The sequence below is a fragment of the Bufo gargarizans genome, chromosome 10 (assembly GCF_014858855.1).
Source record: "Bufo gargarizans isolate SCDJY-AF-19 chromosome 10, ASM1485885v1, whole genome shotgun sequence".
Lineage (NCBI taxonomy): Eukaryota > Metazoa > Chordata > Amphibia > Anura > Bufonidae > Bufo > Bufo gargarizans.
The window spans coordinates 89,556,013-89,577,498 of record NC_058089.1 but is presented as its reverse complement, the minus strand read 5'-3'; the positions used below and the strand labels follow the sequence as shown (position 1 = coordinate 89,577,498).

The window sequence follows — 21,486 nt, the reverse complement described above, 5'->3', positions numbered from 1 at the left end:
GTCCGCAAAATGGACAAGAATAGGACATGTTCTGCAGTTTGCGGAATGACCGTAGGGACGTGGACAGCACATGGATGACATCTGTATGCTGTTTGCATTTTTTTTACGGACCCATAGAAATAAATGGGTCCGTGTGCGACCTGGAAAAACTGCTAATGGGATCTGGACCCAAACAACGGTTGTGTGCACAAAATCTGAAGCTAGATAAGCAATCTGGCCAAATTTAGTATATGATTGTATAAGACTGAGAGACACCTATATAGATGCAGATGACTCTTAATAAATTAGGCACATCTCTGGCAATTCGTGCACCTTAAGTTGAAGTCTACGCTCTAAGTTACAGGAAATCTAGCACAGGATACTTTGCTATGCAAGCCTTCTACAAGATCATTAATAAATATATTGAAGAGAATAGGGCCCAGTACTGACCCCTGAGGTACCCCACTAGTGACAGTTACCCAATCTTAGTGTGTACCATTAATAACCACCCTCTGTTTTCTATCACTGAGCCACTTACCCACATACAGACGTTTTCTCCCAGTCCGAGCATTCTCATTTTATATACTAACCTTTTATGTGGTACAGTGTCAAATGCTTTGGAGAAGTCCAGATATACGACATCCATTGATTCGCCGCTGTCAAGTCTAGAACTTACCTCCTCATAGAAACTAATTAAATTAGTTTGCCATGACCAATCCTTTAGGAAACCATGCTGATATGACGTTATTTGCCTTTTTTCATTGAGGTACTCCAAGATAGCATCTCTTAGAAAACCTTCAAACAGTTTACCCACGACAGATGTTAAACTTACCGGCCTATAGTTTCCGAGCTCTGTTTTTGGACCATTTTTGAATCTTGGCACCACATTTGCTATGCGCCAATCCTGTGGAACATTCCCTGTCAGTATAGAGTCCTTAAATATCAGAAATAAGGGTCTGGCTATGACATTACTTAATTCTCTTAGGATACAGAGGTTAGGATCCGGTCCTGGCGATTTGTCTTTTTAATCTTTTTAAGACGCCGATGTACTTCTTCCTGGGTCAGACAGGGAACTTTTAATGGGGAATTTACCTTTACATTCTGCATTTCATCTGACAGTTTATTTTCTTCAGTGAATACAGAGGAGAAAAAAAATATTTAATAGCTTTGCTTTCTCCTCGTCGCTCTCTGCAACTCCCCCCTCCGACACCTTCAGATTTATACTTTTTACCATTTATATAATTGAAGAACATTTTAGGGTTAGTTTTACTTTCTTTGGCAATTAATCTCTCGGTCTCTAGTTTGGCTGCTTTTATTTGTTTTTTACATATTCTATTTTTTTCCTTATAGTTTTTTAGTGCTTCCTCGCTACCCTCCTGTTTTAGTGATTTAAATGCTTTCTTTTTTTCATTTATTGCCTTCTTTACAGTTCTATTTATCCACATTGGATTCTTTTTTGTTCCTTAACCTTTTATTCCCATAAGGTATGTACCTCTCACAATTAGATTTTAGGATGCGTTTAAAAATATCCCATTTTGTGGCTGTATTTTTATTTTTGAGGACTTTGTCCCAGTTAGTTAGGCCCATGGCCTCTCTTAGTTGGCTAAATTGAGCTTTTTTGAAGTTTGGTATTTTTGTTCCTCCGTGAAGAAACACTCTTTTGAATGATAATTGGAAGGTTATTACTTTATGGTCACTATTTCCCAGGTGTGCCATGGCCTGCACATCTGTTGTTCTGTCAGGTCTATTGGTTAATACTAAGTCCAGTATGGCCGTCCCTGAACCAGTAGGGAAAGCTAATTGTCTTTGATTATTGAAAATAACCTGTTTCTGTCACTACCAGAGCTTTGAGACGTTCTCACAGCTCTGTGTCTCCACCCCTGTGATGATGTCACTTAGAGTTTGGAGGTGTTCTCACTGTTCTGTTTCTCCGCCCCTGTGATGAGGTCTTTACTCCCAGCTGTCTCTCCTGCGTTTGATTTCCCTGCCTTTAAATCACCCCTCCTCCTATTGCAGGGCGTGGATTATATTTCTCTTTTCAGTTGTAGCTCTGCCTTGAGTATCTTCACTTCTTAAGCTACTAGTTCTCTGGACCTGTGTTCTGCTGCTGCAAGCACTCCGGATATTGCCAGCGGCCCTTGGATCCGTCTTCTCTGCGGCTGCAGCTCCATCAGCTAAGTGTGCAGACTTTGTTGTGTACCTGGTGATTTCCTGACTGGATCTGAGGTGGCCACAGTTCCCTCCATATTCTGAGCAGGGCATCGGTGGCCGTGCCCCTTCCACTATTGTAGGGGTTACAGGGCTCATCAGTCTAAGGTACGCGGGCATGCCTCGTTCCACCATTTGGATCCGGGCATGTGCTTTAGCAGCATAGGGAGAGTGTTGAGGGTCTGACAGGGGTCACCCTTTCTCTTCCCTAGTTTGGGTCCGGTCAGTAGCTCTTCTTACTGTGTATGCTCTGGTTACCCTTAAACAGCCGTGACATTATAATCCACCAAAACCGTCCTTGTTGACATGGATCCGCTTTCTGGCTTGGTTGACCGCATGCAGGGTCTTTCTTTGGAAGTAGCGGATCTCCGTCAATCTGTGACTCAGCTACAAACATTGGGCTCTGCTCCGGCTCATGGAGTCTGTTGCGAGCCAAAGGTCTCACTTCCGGAAACGTTCTCCGGGGGCAGTGAGAATTTTGTTCGCTTCAGAGAGGCATGTAAACTCCATTTTTGTTTGTGTCCCCACTCCTCTGGTAATGAGGAACAGAGGGTGAGGATTGTCATCTCCCTGCTCAGGGGTAATGCTCAGACTTGGGCTTTTTCGCTGTCATCAGGGGATCCCTCCCTTCGATCCGTGGAAAGATTTTTTGTGGCCCTGGGGCAGATATATGATGACCCGGATCGTGTTGCTCTGGCAGAATCGAACTTACGTGTTTTATGCCAGAACAAACTGTCTGCGGAGCTTTATTGTTCTGAATTTCGGAGATGGGCAGCTGATTCAGGCTGGAATGATGCTGCACTCCGAAGTCAGTTCTGTCATGGTCTCTCAGAGGGTTTGAAAGATGCCTTTGCTTTCCATGAGAGACCAACGTCCTTAGAGTCTGCCATGTCATTGGCGGTACGCTTGACAGGCGTCTAAGGGAAAGAAACAAGACCTCTCCGTCCATCCATTGTCAGTCTAGGGGCAATGGTGCGGACTCATTCAGTATGCAGGGGTCTCATCCTGTCTCGCTCCCCTCTGAGGAGGAGCCCATGCAGCTAGGCCGACTTGCCCCTGATAAAAGAGGATTTAGTCCTCAGAATATGGTGTGTTTTTGTTGTGGGGGCATAGGTCATTTGGCAAATGTTTGTCCGTCTAGGAGATTCCTGAACTGTACTAAGAGCGATAATAAGAGAAAAACCTCAAGAAGGTAGATCATCAAGTTCTGCTTCATCTGCTACTTTGGGCAAAGTTGATGTGGGAATTGATGCTATTCCTCTGACCTGCAGCTTCCCGTTTTCTCCTGTCTGCCAGGGTGGCGCTAGAGAGCAAAGTCATTCCTTGTGAGATTTTTGTCGATAGTGGAGCGGCCGTCAATCTTATTGACACTCAATTTGTAGCCTTGCATGGTTTTCAGGTTTGTACATTAGAAAAGGATATACCTGTTTTTGCTATCGACTCTGCTCCACTCTCGCAGAGATCTCTGAAAGGCATTGTTCACAATATCCGGCTAGCTGTAGGTGACACTCATGTGGAGGAGATATCTTGTTTTGTCCTTAACGGATTGCCTTCTCCTCTAGTTTTGGGGCTACCCTGGCTCACTAGACATAACCCCACTATTGATTGGCAAGGAAGGCAAATAAATGAGTGGAGTGACTTTTGTAGAGAGAATTGTCTCACAGCGACTTTTGCAGAGGTGTCTACTAAAACTGTGCCATCATTTTTCTCTGATTTCTCAGATGTGTTTTCCGAGAGCGGTGTTCAGGAGCTACCTCCTCACCGGGAGTTTGACTGTCCCATTAACCTCATTCCCGGCGCCAAGCTGCCAAAAGCACGCCTCTACAATCTCTCACAACCGGAAAGACTCGCAATGCGAACCTATATCTCCGAGAGTCTCGAGAAGGGGCATATTCGTCCCTCAAAGTCACCTGTTGCCTTTCGTCTTGATCTTCCACGGGTTTGGAAGATACATAATGTATTTCACAGATCTCTCTTAAAACCATATGTCCAGCCCACGGTACCCTCCTCTTTGCCTCCTCCTCCGATTTTGGTTGATGGCAATCTGGAGTTTGAGGTTTCCAGAATTGTGGACTCTCGCATTGTCCGCGGTTCTCTTCAGTACCTCGTTCATTGGAAGGGTTATGGTCCTGAGGAGAGGATGTGGGTTCCAATGTCGGACATTAAAGCCACTCGCCTTATCAGGGCATTTCATAGGGCTCATCCTGGGAAGGTGGGTCCTGGGTGTCCGGAGTCCACCCGTAGAGGGGGGGGGGGGGGTACTGTCACTACCAGAGCTTTGAGACGTTCTCACAGCTCTGTGTCTCCACCCCTGTGATGATGTCACTTAGAGTTTGGAGGTGTTCTCACTGTTCTGTTTCTCCGCCCCTGTGATGAGGTCTTTACTCCCAGCTGTCTCTCCTGCGTTTGATTTCCCTGCCTTTAAATCACCCCTCCTCCTATTGCAGGGCGTGGATTATATTTCTCTTTTCAGTTGTAGCTCTGCCTTGAGTATCTTCACTTCTTAAGCTACTAGTTCTCTGGACCTGTGTTCTGCTGCTGCAAGCACTCCGGATATTGCCAGCGGCCCTTGGATCTGTCTTCTCTGCGGCTGCAGCTCCATCAGCTAAGTGTGCAGACTTTGTTGTGTACCTGGTGATTTCCTGACTGGATCTGAGGTGGCCACGGTTCCCTCCATATTCTGAGCAGGGCATCGGTGGCCGTGCCCCTTCCACTATTGTAGGGGTTACAGGGCTCATCAGTCTAAGGTACGCGGGCATGCCTTGTTCCACCATTTGGATCCGGGCATGTGCTTTAGCAGCATAGGGAGAGTGTTGAGGGTCTGACAGGGGTCACCCTTTCTCTTCCCTAGTTTGGGTCCGGTCAGTAGCTCTTCTTACTGTGTATGCTCTGGTTACCCTTAAACAGCCGTGACAGTTTCCTTTATGAGATGTACAGGTTTCAGTTTCCCAGTCTATATCTGAGTAGTTGAAGTCCCCCATAATAATGACCTCATTATGATCTGCCGCCTCGTCTATCTCGTTTAGTAGTAGATTTTCTGTGGACTCTGGTATATATTAGGTGGTTTATAATAAACTCCTATTAATAATGTATTATTGTTTTTGCCTCCATGTATTTCTACCCACAGTGACTCCACATGTTCATGTCCCTCACTTATATCTTCTCGGACTGTGGGCTTTAGACAGGACTTTACATAAAAGCAGACCCTTCCCCCTCTCTGGTGTTGGCGATCCTTTATAAACAGACTGTAACCCTGTACAGTCGTGGCGAAAAATTTTGAGAATGACACAAATATTAGTTTTCACAAAGTTTGCTGCTAAACTGCTTTTAGATCTTTGTTTCAGTTGTTTCTGTGATGTAGTGAAATATAATTACACGCACTTCACACGTTTCAAAGGCTTTTATCGACAATTACATGACATTTTTGCAAAGAGTCAGTATTTGCAGTGTTGGCCCTTCTTTTTCAGGACCTCTGCAATTCGACTGGGCATGCTCTCAATCAACTTCTGGGCCAATTCCTGACTGATAGCAACCCATTCTTTCATATTCACTTCTCGGAGTTTGTCAGAATTAGCCACTTAGTTATCACTTTTGCCTTGTGGCACGGTGCTCCATCGTGCTGGAAAATGCATTATTCTTCACCAAACTGTTGTTGGATTGTTGGAAGAAGTTGCTGTTGGAGGGTGTTTTGGTACCATTCTTTATTCATGGCTGTGTTTTGGGGCAAAATTGTGAGTGAGCCCACTCCCTTGGATGAGAAGCAACCCCACACATGAATGGTCTCAGGATGCTTTACTGTTGGCATGACACAGGACTGATGGTAGCGCTCACCTTTTCTTCTCCGGACAAGCCTTTTTCCTGATGCCCCAAACAATCGGAAAGAGGCTTCATCGGAGAATATGACTTTGCCCCAGTCCTCAGCAGTCCATTCACCATATTTTCTGCAGAAGAGCAATCTGTCCCTGATGTTTTTTTTGGAGAGAAGTGGCTTCTTTGCTGCCCTTCTTGACACCAGGCCATCTTCCAAAAGTCTTCGCCTCACTGTGCGTGCAGATGCGCTCACACCTGCCTGCTGCCATTCCTGAGCAAGCTCTGCACTGGTGACACTCCGATCCCGCAGCTGAATCCTCTTTAGGAGACGATCCTGGCGCTTGCTTGACTTTCTTGGACGCCCTGAAGCCTTCTTAACAAGAATTGAACCTCTTTCCTTGAAGTTCTTGATGATCCTATAAATTGTTGATTGAGGTGCAATCTTAGTAGCCACAATATCCTTGCCTGTGAAGCCATTTTTATGCAACGCAATGATGGCTGCACGCGTTTCTTTGCAGGTCACCATGGTTAACAATGGAAGAACAATGATTTCAAGCATCACCCTCCTTTTAACCGGTCAAGTCTGCCATTTTAACCCAATCAGCCTGACATAATGATCTCCAGCCTTGTGCTTGTCAACATTCTCACCTGAGTTAACAAGACGATTACTGAAATTATCTCAGCAGGTCCTTTAATGACAGCAATGAAATGCAGTGGAAAGTTTTTTGGGGAATTACGTTAATTTTCATGGCAAAGAAGGACTATGCAATTCATCTGATCACTCTTCATAACATTCTAAGGTATATGCAAATTTCTATTATAAAAACTTAAGCAGCAACTTTTCCAATTTCCAATATTTATGTAATTCTCAAAACTTTTGGCCACGACTGTACATTAACCACCCAGTCATAGCTATCATCCAGTAATGTCTCAGTTATTCCCACTATGTCATAGTCCTCCAGTCCTCACACATCAGTACTTCAAGTTTCCCAGTTTTATTAGTAAACTGTTCTAGTCCCTCCATCCATTCCTCCCCCAGTCCCATTAACTCGCCCCCGGTCTCTATCTGTACTATCTTCCCCTCCTATAACGTAATTACCCCGCCAGTCCCTAGTTTAAACATTCCTCCAACCTTCTAGCCATCTTCTCCCCAACACAGCTGCCCCTTCCCCATTGAGGTGCAGCCCATCCCTACGATAGAGCCTGTAGCCGAGAGAGAAGTCGGCCCAGTTCTCTAGGAACCCAAACCCTTCCTTCCTACACCAGTTCTTGAGCCACTTGTTTACCTCCCTAATCTCCCGCTGCCTTTCTTGTGTGGCTCGTGCTACCAGCAGTATTTCTGAAAATACTACCTTTGAGGTTCTTGCCCTAAGTTTTTGACCTAAATCCCTATAATCTATTTTAAGGACGCTCCACCTACCTCTAACTTTGTCATTGGTTCCGATATGGACCATGACAGCTGCATCTGTCAACCCGATCCGTGATGTGTCAAACTCGAGCACCAGGAAGACAACACACCGTTCGACGATCCCGGTCTTTGTGACAGATCGCCCTATCTGTACCCCTAATAATTGAGTCTGCCACTACCAGCACCTGTCTGGCCTGACCTGTTCTCCTGGTCCCCTGCTTACTGCAGGCGACATTCCCCTGACTGGCAGAGGAAGTGTCCAGCTGCAGCAGTGATCTCTCTGAACTGACATCCCACTCATTTGCCAACCTTGAAAACTTGTTGGGGTGTGTCAGATCAGGGCTAGCCTCCCTGGCACTCTTCCCTCTACCCCGCTTTCTAACTGTTACCCAGATAGCTACCTCACTTTCCTCCGCCTCCTCGCTACCACCCTCCCACCCCATCTACCCCAAAGAGTGCTTGCTCAGTGAGCAGCAAACTCTTTTTCAAATTTCTCAGTGTTGAAACTCACCCGTTTAGAAACTCGATGTGCGATTCCAAACGGGCAATTTGCTCACATTGTGAACAAATATATGCACCCTCAAACGGCTGTTCCAGGACTGCATACATTAGACACGATGTGCATTGGACTGCGCTGTTAATTATGGAACACATACTAAATGGGGATTACGCAAAAAAGAGAAAAATACAATATAGCGCAGTGATAAGAATCTAACTTTCTGTAGTCCCCTCTTAAAGTCCCTGAATCTCAAGTCACGTAATCTAAAGTCACACACTTAATAAAAATACACACTTGAACTCAAACACGCGACCGCTCACAAACTCGCGTTATTTGCCTGCTTGTATAATTGGAGCTCTTAAACTAGTCTGCTTTTTTTCTCTGGATTCAAAGACTTCGTGCATGCCTAACCATGAGACTTCATAATAAACTTTAGAATGGGGCTGCATTAAATTTTCCATACTCATCACTCAACCTGCACCTTATGCCTGATTGGACATACCCTCTATTAAAAGGGACTTTCCAGGTCACCTATGTCAGATCTCTACCAATTAGCTGTTAGCAGATGCCACAGCATTGAAATGAACACATTACATTTCCAATTCTAACTCCATACACTGTGTAGTGACTAGTGATGAGCGAAGCGATCTTTGGATGCTACATCCACAGACACTTCATTCAAAACTTAGGATTAATACTGTACGGTGATCCGTCCCCATACAGTATTAAAATGTACAGGCTCCAATGACTTTGGCTTATTAGAGCCCGACAGATCTCCGTACAGTACTAATCTGAAGTTTTGAATAAAGCATCCGAAGCTCGCTTTGCTAATTCCTACTCAGCACCATTCTAGTGAATGGGAGTTGAGCTGCAAGAACTTGGCACGGCCAATACGGAGCTGTCCGCTTCTGTATCCTGTCCGCTGTGTTAGTTCTGGTGGCTGCGGCTCCTGCTAACAGCTGATCAGTATGGGTACTGGGAGTTGGACCCCCATAATTTGAAATTGATGACCTATGATAAGGAGAGATTGTCAATTCCAAGGTCCGGAAAAATCCCTTTAAGCTGTTGCGCCCCTTAAAAGCTACTACCCTGGTAGTTACGCCTATGGCGGCTGCTTTGCCTGATACGTTCAATCAAAGCCTATTTTATTCTAGGATTGCTTTAGGAAATGTGAAAAAACATGTGGTTTATGTCTGTTACCCAAGAAAGATGTCGACAGCTTTCCATAGATGTATGGATCCATAAATCTTCTCATTCCTTGCCACTGATGTGAGTTTAACTTAAACAGCACAGAGCCTGCATCGCAGTCATGATCGCAATCTTGTATATAATGTATGACTGGGTTCACATTTTTGTCTTACATTTAACAGGTACAAAAAACATATGAGTTAAAAGGATGCCTCTGATGGATGCTATACAGTGGCGTTCGTCACCATAGGGTTCCATTGTAAAAAGAATATATACGTTAACGTGTGGGTTTTTTCCTGGACTCTGCAAGATGGAAAAGCGTGGTGTACTATGACTTTGCATCATTTTTCCCCCAACTTATTTTTAAATGTTTTTAAACGGGCAAAAAGTGATGTTTACCCAGCCTTATAATGATATTGCTGATCTCCCAGGACAGCATTAAAGGGGTTATCTAATCCCGCCATGGAAGTGCATACCACTGGGTTCCAGGTCCTTGGCTTCTCCGCTGCCTTGCCCCGGTCTCCAAGTGTCTTGTGGCCACTGTACCCAATGACAGGCCGCAGTGGTGATGTATCACCCATGGGTTACGTCACCGGGTGGGGACACTTCACTGCTGAGGTCAGTTATTGGAACCAGTAGTCACATGAGGCATCACGGCCCCGACGTCATACAGGGGCGCCAAACCGCGCCGATACATCCAATGGATCGCAAAAGGCAAGGAAAGGTGCTATTGGTTCAGACGTGCGAATGGGGCATATGAATCCGAAAATACCTATCAGTCAACAAGCCAATTAGGAGAACTAAATGAATATCCAGACATGATTCAGTGTTTTAAATACCATTTGCAAAGTGACTACATGATCAAATATCAAATATAATTTTAGGTGAACAGAATGTGCAAACCAAGGGCCATAGTAGACCGCAGTCAAAGGAATAATTTATACCTATGTACATAATAGACAAAACATGATCAAAGATAATAAACACGGGAGGCATCAAAATTTATAATGATAAAGTCAGAATAACCATCACCCTCCCATGATCCACAAACAAAGCAAATTATAAATAAATGCATAAATAAATAAGTAATACCGTGAATTACATTATTACCCATTGGCTAGGTTCGTACTATTATACACCACAACCATCAGTGGGGTCTGCTCCATGTATCGATGTTTTTAATCAATATGTTTCAATAAATCATGTTTTACCTTTGGAGGTGCGGCTTAGTTATGGTATTTCTTTGTTTAGTTTAATTCATGGTTGCTTTCTGATACTAGGCCAGCACTCCCCCATTATATTTATAGGTGTGCCCCCTGCTGCTCAGTATTGTACTGCGTCAAACAGCATGTTGACATGTGGAGACCAGAACGAGAAAGTGGCGCAGTGGGACCAAAGGAGCCAGAACCCAGCTGTGGGATCAGGTAAGTATGCTTTACTTTGAAGGTCCAGTGATGGGGAAGGGGGCAAGAAGAAAGGCCCCGCTAAGATGAATAACCCCTTTAAGCAGCAGTACAATAGACAGAAGATGTCAATCACACTGCGGTCAGTGTCAGACTGGTGTTCCTTGGGATCACCAGAGGAAACTTTTCATGGGGCCCAAAGCCTATATCATCAATAATGTTGAATAGGTTTTGAATCAAAGAAATTGACCCTAGTGGTAGGTGATTAACTCCAAAGACAGCTCCAAATAGGATTTTTTCTTTCGACCTTTAGGGCCCACTATTGCATTAGAGCCTGGGCCCACCAGAGGATCCTCTGGCTCTCTGGTGGGCCAGTGCGGCCCTGACTGCAGTAGTTCCATCCACATTCCGTTCCTTACATTGTAAACATTGTACACATCACTGGAATAGTAGTTGTAGTGATCAGTAGTATTTTAAAGGGGTTCTCCAGGATTTTGATGTTGATGGCCTGTCCTCAGGGTCATCAATATCTGATTGGTGAGGGTTGGACTTCCAGCACCGCTGCCGATAAGCTGTATAAAAAGGTTGCGGCGCTCTGTCAGTGATGTGATGTCACGTTCATCAGTCACCTGGCCTAGGTGCAGTTCAGTACCATTCAAGTGAATGGGCAAAGGCTGAGATACCAACCGCAGACAGTATCCAATGGATGGTGCTGTGCTTGGTAAGCTGCAAGGAAGCCGCGGCGCTCACAACAACTCCAGTGAGTGCCGCAACATTCTCAAAGAGCTGATTGGCAAGGGTTCCTTTTGTCGGACCCCCCGACAATCTCATATTGATGATCTATTCTAAGGGTAAGCCATCAATATGAAAATTTCAGAAAACCCCATTAAAGGGAACCTGTCACCGGGATTTTGTGTATAGAGCTGAGGACATGGGTTGCTAGATGGCCGCTAACACATACGCAATACCCAGTCCCCATAGCTCTGTGTGCTTTTATTGTGTAAAAAAATAACGATTTGATACATATGCAAATTAATCTGAGATGAGTCCTGTCCCTGAGATGAGTCAGGGACAGGACTTATCTCAGGTTCATTTGCATATGTATCACATCGGGGTTTTTTACACAATAAAAGCACACAGAGCTATGGGGACTGGGTATTGCGTATGTGTTAGCGGCCATCTAGCAACCCATGTCCTCAGCTCTATACACAAAATCCCGGTGACAGGTTCCCTTTAAGTAGTTTCTTACCTCAGAGACTTCTCTATCTTTCATTTCATTATACAAATCCAAAATGCAACATTTTTCATATATGTTATACTGATGGACAACCCCTTTAAACATCTATTTACATTTACATACTTTGCCTGACGTCTTCACTCCTTTCCAAAGGCTGAAAAAAAGTACTATAAGTACAACAAACAGGCAAATAGTTAGCTGCCATCGTGGTTGTCCAAGGTCATGAATTCCAGTGCTTTGATGTAGATGCAGCACTGCACGTCTGTGGGAACAGATACACAGAGTATAACTAGATGTTTCCTGAGAGCTCATCATACATTCTGCAAAGCAACATACAATATACAAATGTGATCTGTTACGATTAGTGTTGAGCGAATCGAAGTTGACGAAGTGGATTTCGATCTGAGTTTCCTCGTGCTTAGTGGTAACAAATCGATTTTGGCGGTAAAAATAAAAAAAACATACTTACCCTATACATTTGAGCGCGAAGAGGCCACCATGGCCATCTTGCTTGAAGATCCTGCGCAAAATCTCTTTCATGGTGACGTATGACATCACCACTCCGGCCGGCGTGATGACAAGCAAGATTTGGCGCTGGATCTTCAAGCAAGATGGTCGCCGTAGCCTCTTCACGCTCAAATGGATGAGGTAAGTTCAATTCATTATTTTTATTTATTTAACAACCCCTGAAAAGCCTTTATATTGATCTCAAATGCCGCGATCAGCAAAGAATGCAGCATCCAAGGGGTTCAATGACGGGGGCGCAACCGCCATTCCCTGTCATTGTACCCGCTATTTACATCAAAGTAATTCCTCACAAAGCGAATTTATTTGTAAAATTCAGCAAAGCAGCCAAATCGAATTTCTGTACAGGTTTGCACTGATATACCCAATAACAAGAATAATAAGTTAACCCATTCTTTATGATAAACATAAATATTTATTTTTCTGCACTGTAAATTACATGCTATATCTTATTTTTCTGGGTAATGTTTTTAAATAATAAATGGCTTTATAACTCCTGCAGGTAGTTAATGCTTTCTGCCATAATCGTACATCCCGGTGACGGTGCAGCTCAGGATCTGAGCCCACGCAATTGCCTGCAGGCACCAGCTGTATTAGAAAGTAGGTACCCTACTCTCACTGCCAGGATTAGAGGTAACTCTGATCCCGGCAGTTTAACCCCACAGATGTCTCAGTCAATAACGACCACTGCATCTAAGTGTCATCAGATACATTGCTATGGCAGTCAGGGTCCTTCTAAAGGCCCCAGCCCTTCAATGTCCCGGCCGCTATTACATTCCTCTGAAGGCTGATGGTAAATAGCCTATAAGGCTGAATTCACACGTCCGTGGAACACGGTCCGTTAGATACCGGACTGGCATCCTGCTTAGTGCAGGAGCGCACGGCGTCATTGGTTGCTATGACACCGTTCGCTTGGTGCTGCCACCGCAGTACAGTAATACACTCGTATGATGTATACGAGTGTATTGCTGTACAGCAGCAGCGGCACAAAGCGAACGGTGTCATAGCAACCAATGACACCGTGCGCTCTTGCACTAAGCAGGATGCCAGTCCGGTATCTCACGGACCGTGTTCCATGGATGCATTTTACTATTGATGAACTATCCTCACGATAGGTCATCAATATCAGATTGGTTCAGTTTGAAGATTGGTGAGCAGGTCTAATTACAAGTATGGCGTCCCCATTCACTTCTATCGAACAAATCTGTCTGTTCAAGTGAATAGGGCAGAGCTGTCCCATAGAAGTTAATGGGGACGCCATACTTGTAATTACACTGCAATTGCTGCAGTGAGTAGATAAACATAGCAAAGAAGGCAGCACTTGTATGAGCAACTGCCTTCTCTTCAAACTGCTGAACTACGGTGGTGCTGGGGGTTGGGCCCCCACCGATGTCATACCTCCCAACTTTTGAAAATCACAAAGAGGGACAATATATTCCGGCGTGCATTGCAGCAATGTATTTCATACTAGACCATGCCTCTAACTCTGTCCATAGCATAATTACTGACTTCGTCAGAACTGCAGCTGGGGATCGGTTAGGTGAGTGTAAGTTCCTCCATTTTTTACAGCATGCCGGAGCCCCTTCAAAATCCATTTAAATTTTAGCACATAAATCATCAGATTATAGATATTTTAAGGTCCAAGTTTTTACAGGTAGAATCCATACAGACACTTTAGTAAGGAGCAATTTAGTAAATTTATTATTTCAGATTTAAGTTTTAATTGTGCAGGTCAAAAAGAGGGACATTTAAGGATCAAAGAGGGACAAAAAGAATTGGGTCAAAAAAAGAGCGACTGTCCCACCAAAAGAGGGACACTTGGGAGAAATGCGATCTGATATTGGAGATATATATCCAGAGAAAAGGTCATCAATAGTTAAAAAAAAGACAACCCCTTTAAGTATAATACACAGACTGATGGAGGAGGCAAACAAATCATGAGGCCTGTGCCTCAACATTAATTTGTTGCATTCTCTGGCAGCACAAAGGGAATCAAAAAGTATCTGTTGTATACACTACTACTCATATACAGATATTTAATACTCTGGTGCTGTCTTCTATATATAGAATAAGCAGATGTTGACACAGATAGACAAACACACGGAGAGAAATAAACACACATACACAGATAAACACACAGTTAAACACATACACAGTTAAACACATATGCATACACAGATAAACACACACACAGATAAACACATACACACATAAATACACACACAGATAAACACTCACAGATAAACACACACAGATCTATACACATACACACATATAAACACACACAGAGAAATAAACACACATACACAGATAAACACACACATACACAGATAAACACACAAACAGTTAAACACATATACACACACAGATAAACACAAACACACACATAAATACACACACAGATTAAACACTCACAGATAAACACAGACACAGATAAACACACAGATATACACATACACACACACAGATATACACATACACACATAAACACACACAGATATACACATACACACATATAAACACACACACACACACACACATATAAACACACACATACACATTTATTTACTTACAGGCTGCATGTTTTCCATTCTCCTACTTCTCTTCAGGTGTATTTTGGAGGTTAAAGGACCTGCGATCATGTGACATGATGTCATCGAAGGCCCTTTAGCCTACCATAAATATTTCTCTAAGGTCCTTCATACTCTGGTATGTCCCCCTATGATAGGCATGGGCCCCAATGTGACGGTATCTGGAGGGGGCCTGATCTGGCCTAAAATGTACTAGAAAAAACACTGCTCCTGGGCCCCTTCAAAACTCGGGCCCCTCATTCCCCTGTTGTTATGCCACTGGTCTAGAGGAAACCAGGCACTGCTCATCACCTGCCCAATACCATCTCTACAGTGAAGCATGGTGGTGGCAGCATTATGCTTTGGGGGTGTTTTTCAGTGGCTGGGAAAGATGAATGGAGCAAAGCACAGAGATATTCTAAATGTAAACTCTAAACAGAGTGCTCTGGACCTCAGACTGGGCCAAAGGTTCACCTTCCAACAAGACAATGACACCAAGCACACAGCCAAGACAATACAAGAGCGTGAAAGTCCTTGATTGGCCCAGAGACCTGACCTGAACCCAATCAAACATCTCTGTCTACTGACGGTCCCCATCCAACCTGACCGAGCTTGAGAGGATCTGCAGAGAAGAACGGCAGAAAATCCCCAAATGCAGGTGTGCAAACCTTGTGGCATCACCCAAGAAGACTGGAGGCTGTAATTGCTGCCACAGGAGCTTCAACTAAGTCCTGAGTAAAGGGGCTGAATACTTATGTCAATGCAAGATTTTAGATTTTACTTTTCAATAAATTAGAAAAGATTTCCAACATTCTGTTTTCATTTTCTCATTATGAGGGATCGAATGCAGAATGATGGGGAAAAACGTGAACTTTTTTATTTTAGCACAATGCCACAACATAAAGTATGAAAAAAGTGAAAGGGTCTGAAGACTTTTTGAATGAGATAGATTAATAAATACACAGTGTATATCTACAGTATCTATCCATATATTATCTATCTATATACGTGTATGTATTACTCTATATATGTGAGTGCATCCTTGAGTGTGTTAAAGGTATATATGAATGTGTCCATGCGTGTGGTGAGTGTGTGTATAAATACATCCATGTGTATGGTGAACATATGCCAGAGTATGTCAGTGTTTGGTGAACGTGTGTATGAATGCATCCACGTGTGTTGGCTTCTTGTATGTTGAGAGTGTGAGGGTCTAGTGTAACAGGCAGCACAAAGGAATACTGAGTGGTTTAATTCATATAAATAATTTGGCAGACTCTGCCTCCTTCCGTCCTACTCAGCTCTGACTGACCACTGGGGTTATGCTTAGGATATAACTATGACCATTACTGAACGCAGGTAATGCTATTCCTTTACCTGCAGTCTGCTGTATTCTTTCTGTTAAATGCACTGTATCTATAACTTGGGGTAACTTTAACATGCAGCATCAATATACCTGATCAATATACCTGTGCCTCATTTATCAAGACTGTCTAAAAGAAAGAACATTTTTGTTGCCCACGATAATCAATCAGATGTCAGCTTTCTTTTCTTAATGCCTTGAATACCGGAGGTTTTTTCATTTTTTGCATTTTCATTTTTCCTTCCTCGTCTTCCCGGAGCCATACCTTTTTTATTTTTCCATTCACAGATGAGGGCTTGTTATTTTGTGGGACAAGTTGTAATTTCTATTGCAACCATTTAATATGGCATACAGTGTAATGGGAAAAGGGAAAAAAAAATCCAAATGGAATTGGAAAACCAACAGCCCAGAGCCCATGGTACCCTTAATCCACCCGATAGTATGCGTTGGTAGGAAAATTAAACAAAGTTATGGATGTCAGAATATATGGCGACACAAAGCAATCATCTTTCTAAAAAGGACTTCTAAAAAATTTTTGAAGTAGTAAAACATAACAAAAAACATTTAAATCTGGTATTTCTGAATTATTATACAATACAGTAGTGGTACCCCAAACCAGTGGCATTAAAAATACAACTTGCCCCATATAAAACATCCTCATACAGCTGTGTCGATAGAAAAATGAAAAAGTTATGGCTTTTGAAATGCAGGTTTTCCAGGAAAAATGATTTTTTAACAAGTTCCTTCTGAAACAGAAGATTTATACTTACCTGCTCCATGTCGCTCCAGACCTCCACATTGCCTCCGATCTCTCCAACTTCCGGTCCCAGCACTGTTTACATCTGGCTGGCTATGGGCATGGCCACATGCACCGCTCCAGCCAATGACTGGCTCCAGCAATGATGTGGCCACAAGCAGCGCGTCACCTCTGAAGTCAGTCATTGGCTAGAGCGGTGCATGTGACCATGTCCATAGCCAGCCAGATGTAAATGGTGCCAGGACAGGAGGATAGAAAGAGTGGAGGCAGCGCAGAGGACCGGAGCAGCATGGAGCAGGTAAGTATCAATCTTCTGTTTTAAGGGTCATGCTGCAGGAATGTGGGAATACCTCCACCATACAGAAGCTAATACCCCCCCCCCCCCAATCTCCATGCCAAATTATTAACCTAACCTCTGTCCTCTAACATTACATACAGAATTACAAAACATACAAGGTAAGGGCTCAAACAAGCACCCTTTGCTGTTTTCGCGGTCCGCAGAAACACAGATACCGGGCGAGCATGTTCTGCATTTTGTGTAATAGATTGTCCTGCCCTCCATAGAACTGTCCAATCCTTGTCCTTAAAACGGACAAGAAAAAGACATATTCTATTTTTTTGTGGAGCCATGTAAAGTACATACGGATGCGGACAGCACACGGGTGTGCTGTCTGCATCTTTTATAGCCCCATTGAAGAGAATGGGTCTGCATCCGACCTGCAAGAAACAGCTGAGAGGTGGGGGTGCCGGGACTCTGTCCCCTGCCGATGTGATAATGATGAGCTATCCTGAGGAAAGGTCATCATCATCGATTCCTGAATAACCCAGTTAAGTCTGGGAGCTGTTATTGGTTTAATGGGCAGAAAGCTTGTGATTTCATATGATTGACTCTTACAGGAACATAAAAATGTCATTTCTGAAAGTATAAAACGTCAAAAGAGACAACATTTTGCACATAGAGGAAACTATTTCCAGTGTCTGTAGATCACATGTACCATCAGAGATGTACTCACCTTACCTTATATACGTCCACTATTACTACCATTCCGATTGGGTTTAAGAATCTTTATGTTGTGAAGTTTTTTATTTCATTTTTTATTTTTTTGCAAAGAACAAAGTAAAGGAAAGTTTATAAGATGAAACAAGTACTTTATGTTCAATAATGCATCACGAGAAACTTACTCATAAAACTCAGCAGCTGGTGTTAGTTTATACTTTGCGTATATGGTCCCATTACTCAGCAGAGAGAAGTTGAGATGATTTGGGTCTGTACAGTTAGGAGTGTTCCACTCATTGCCACAGTTGGTCCAAGGAAGCTCATAGGTGAAGGAAGATACAAGATAATATAATGACCATGCAATGATGACATTGTAGTAGAATCCCACATAGAGAGCTATTAATATCACGGTGTAGCCCACACCTGGAGAGTGAAAAAAGAAGAACATCTGTAAGGAAGATCTGTTTGAAATTTACTACAAAGTAATACTGCTGCTTTAAATCACAGCATCACCCAGATTCTTACGTGAATGCATGAAATATTGCGCAAACAATGTACTGTTACTTATTATTTGGTTCCTGAAGGGTTATTAGAGGTCATTAAAAACCAGATGATGAAAACATCAACTAACAGCTTTTGGGAAAGTTCAACAGACTAAGGGTTTATTCAGACAAGCATTGTTCACGTCCATGTGCTTTCTGGGTGTAGAATGGAGAGAAGGAACACTTGGAACGAGCTGGAACAAGAGTTGGAACACTGTCTCGTGGCAATGGACCAAATCCCATTCATCATCTTCCACACCAGTCTGTGCAAAGAAAGTTGCGTCATGCACTACTTTGGTCTGATTTTAATGCTGAACTCGCCTGGGTCCATGAGAAACGAAAACGGGCAGCACGTGGATGGTCATCCATGGGCAGTCCATTTTTCCAGAGACTGAAAAGAAGTGAAAGCAGTTTGAGGGACAAGAAGAATGGATACATGGAATTTAATTGGAGACAAAAAAGATTTCACATAGTTGGAAACAGGGGTGGACTGGGAAAAAAAAAAACTGAAAGTAGCCCCACATTGTAGGCGGATACAAATTGACAGAAGGCAGGGCCAATATAAGTAGGCAGGACCAACAAAAGTAGGCTGGGAACAGCAGTATTCTACCATCCTGAAGATGGCAATTCAGTTGAATGCAGGAAGGTGCTTTCTTCTGCCATGCAGGTGCATAAATATCAGATCGGTCAGAACATCAAATTAGTGTTGGGCGAGCATGATCGGCCGAAAACCATTTTCACTTGAGCATTGCGATGCTCGGCACATCGCGGTGTTCGGCCGAACACTGCGTGTGCTCGAGATCGATGCTCGAGGCTCCTCCCTGCACGTCATGCAGCCAATAAACGTGCAGGAATATACTGGCCCTCACTGTAATGCCGTCGCCATGTTGGTTACTGGCATTACAGTGATTGGCTGGCTGGAACACGTCATCGGGTGCGATATAGCACCCGATGACATGTGGCTCGGCTCAGTCTTAGTCGGGGAGAGCTGCAGCAGGGACAGATAGTGTAGGGACAGGAATTGTTTAGTGTTGAAAGGTGTTAGAGATCCAAAAGTCCTTTTAAGGACTATTGTTTTATCTGACTGCAATATATATTATTAGTGCAACCTGCGCTACATTGCGTGCAATTGTTTGGCCGCTGCTGACAGTGACACAACCTCTGCTACATCTGTTGTGTTACATTAGCGCATCCTAAATATCTGTGACATTCAGCACAATTGTTTGGCCGCTAGTGACAGCGACATTACCTGCGCTACATTTCCTGTATAGCGTTTGCGCATCCTAAAAATCTGTGACATTCAGTCTAATTTTTTCTCTGCTAGTGACAGTGACATTAAATGTGCTACATCTCCTTTATAACGTTTGTGCATCCTAAATATGTGTGACATTCAGTCTAATTTTCTCACCGCTGGTGACAGCGACATTACCTGCGCTTCATCTCCTGTATAACGTTTGCGCATCCTAAATATCTGTGACATTCAGTCTAATTTTTTCACTGCTGGTGACAGCAACATTACCTGCGCTTCATCTCCTGTATAACGTTTGCGCATACTAAATATCTGTGACATTCAGTCAAATATTTTTCGCTGCTAGTGACAGCGACAATACCTGCGCTACATCTCCTGTATAAAGTTTGGGCATCCTAAATATCTGTGACATTCAGTCAAATTTTTTTGCTGCTGGTGACAGCGACAATACCTGCGCTACCTCTCCTGTATAACGTTTGGGCATCCTAAATATCTGTGACATTCAGTCAAATTTTTGAGCTGCTGGTGACAGCGACATTACCTGCACTACATCTCCTGTATAAAGCTTGGGCATCCTAAATATCTGTGACATTCAGTCTAATTTTTTTGCTGCTGGTGACAGCGACAATACCTGTGCTACCTCTCCTGTATAACGTTTGGGCATCCTAAATATCTGTGACATTCAGTCAAATTTTTGGGCTGCTGGTGACAGCGACATTACCTGCACTACATCTCCTGTATAACGTTTGCACATCCTAAATATCTGTGACATTCAGTCAAATTTTTTCGCTGCTGGTGACAGCGACAATACCTGCGCTACCTCTCCTGTATAACATTTGGGCATCCTAAATATCTGTGACATTCAGTCTAATTTTTTCGCTGCTGGTGACAGCGAGATTGTAGAGCACCCGAGCACTTTGGTGCTCGATCAACACTACATCAAATCACCCTGTACCCAACCAGTGGCTGTGAAGACGGCTTGGGTGGCCGCCTTAGTATCAGTCCACCATGAAATTTTCCTATGGATGCAAAAATTTCATTTTTAGCAGATTGAACACTGACCTGTTTTACAATGCTTGTCTGAATAAGCTATTCATCAGGTTCCTGTCTTAGGCCAGTCTTAGATAGCCACAATACCTCGACCTCTCAAGGTTCTACTGGACCAAATTCAGCTGAACCACGGGTTATCCAAATCTTGGAGCCATAATATGGTTACTGAAACCACTGTATTTGTTTCATTGTCTTACAAAAACCATGATACAAGAACAAAGTGTAAACATAGCCTCAACTCAGGGCCACCACATGGTTTCATGCAATCTTTGACTTGGAATAGGGTGCAAAGAGCTCCTAATTTTCATATAGTAAGTATAGCAAGCAATAATGCGATTCAACTTTATCCACGTTTCCAGTGTTTGCATGTGTCTTTGCACAGTGTGCTGCTGGAGTAGTGTGCTGCTACATATAATATTTGTTTGCTTTTGTATGTCAGTCATGGTAGCATGCACCTGTACTTTATTTCATACTGTTTGGAGGTGCTGGTCTAACTTTGTTTTTAGCATTGTACAGTTGAGACATTGGCTGCCTCCATTTGGAATGTGCACTCCCACCCATCTACCAGTGTTTTTAATCAGAGTATATTATAGCTGGATTCTACATTGTCCTGAATTTTGTAGGCTTAGGCCTAGGAGAGGCAAGTCTGATAGTGTAGGTCTCATCTGTTGGAATCCCCTTGTCACTGGTAGATGGGACTGACA

At 43.4% G+C, this 21,486-nt stretch overlaps 1 protein-coding gene across 1 annotated transcript in view; it reads right to left on the bottom strand.

Annotated features, from left to right (window-relative positions):
- SLC6A2 (solute carrier family 6 member 2) overlaps positions 1–21,486 on the bottom strand; it is a 162,333-nt gene that overhangs the window by 65,549 nt on the left and 75,298 nt on the right. The window contains exons 3-4 of the mRNA XM_044270290.1: positions 18,127–18,364; positions 11,856–11,994 (exon numbers count right to left, since the gene is read on the bottom strand). Coding sequence (XP_044126225.1) covers positions 11,856–11,994; positions 18,127–18,364 — 377 coding nt within the window. The remainder of the gene's footprint in view (positions 1–11,855; positions 11,995–18,126; positions 18,365–21,486) is intronic.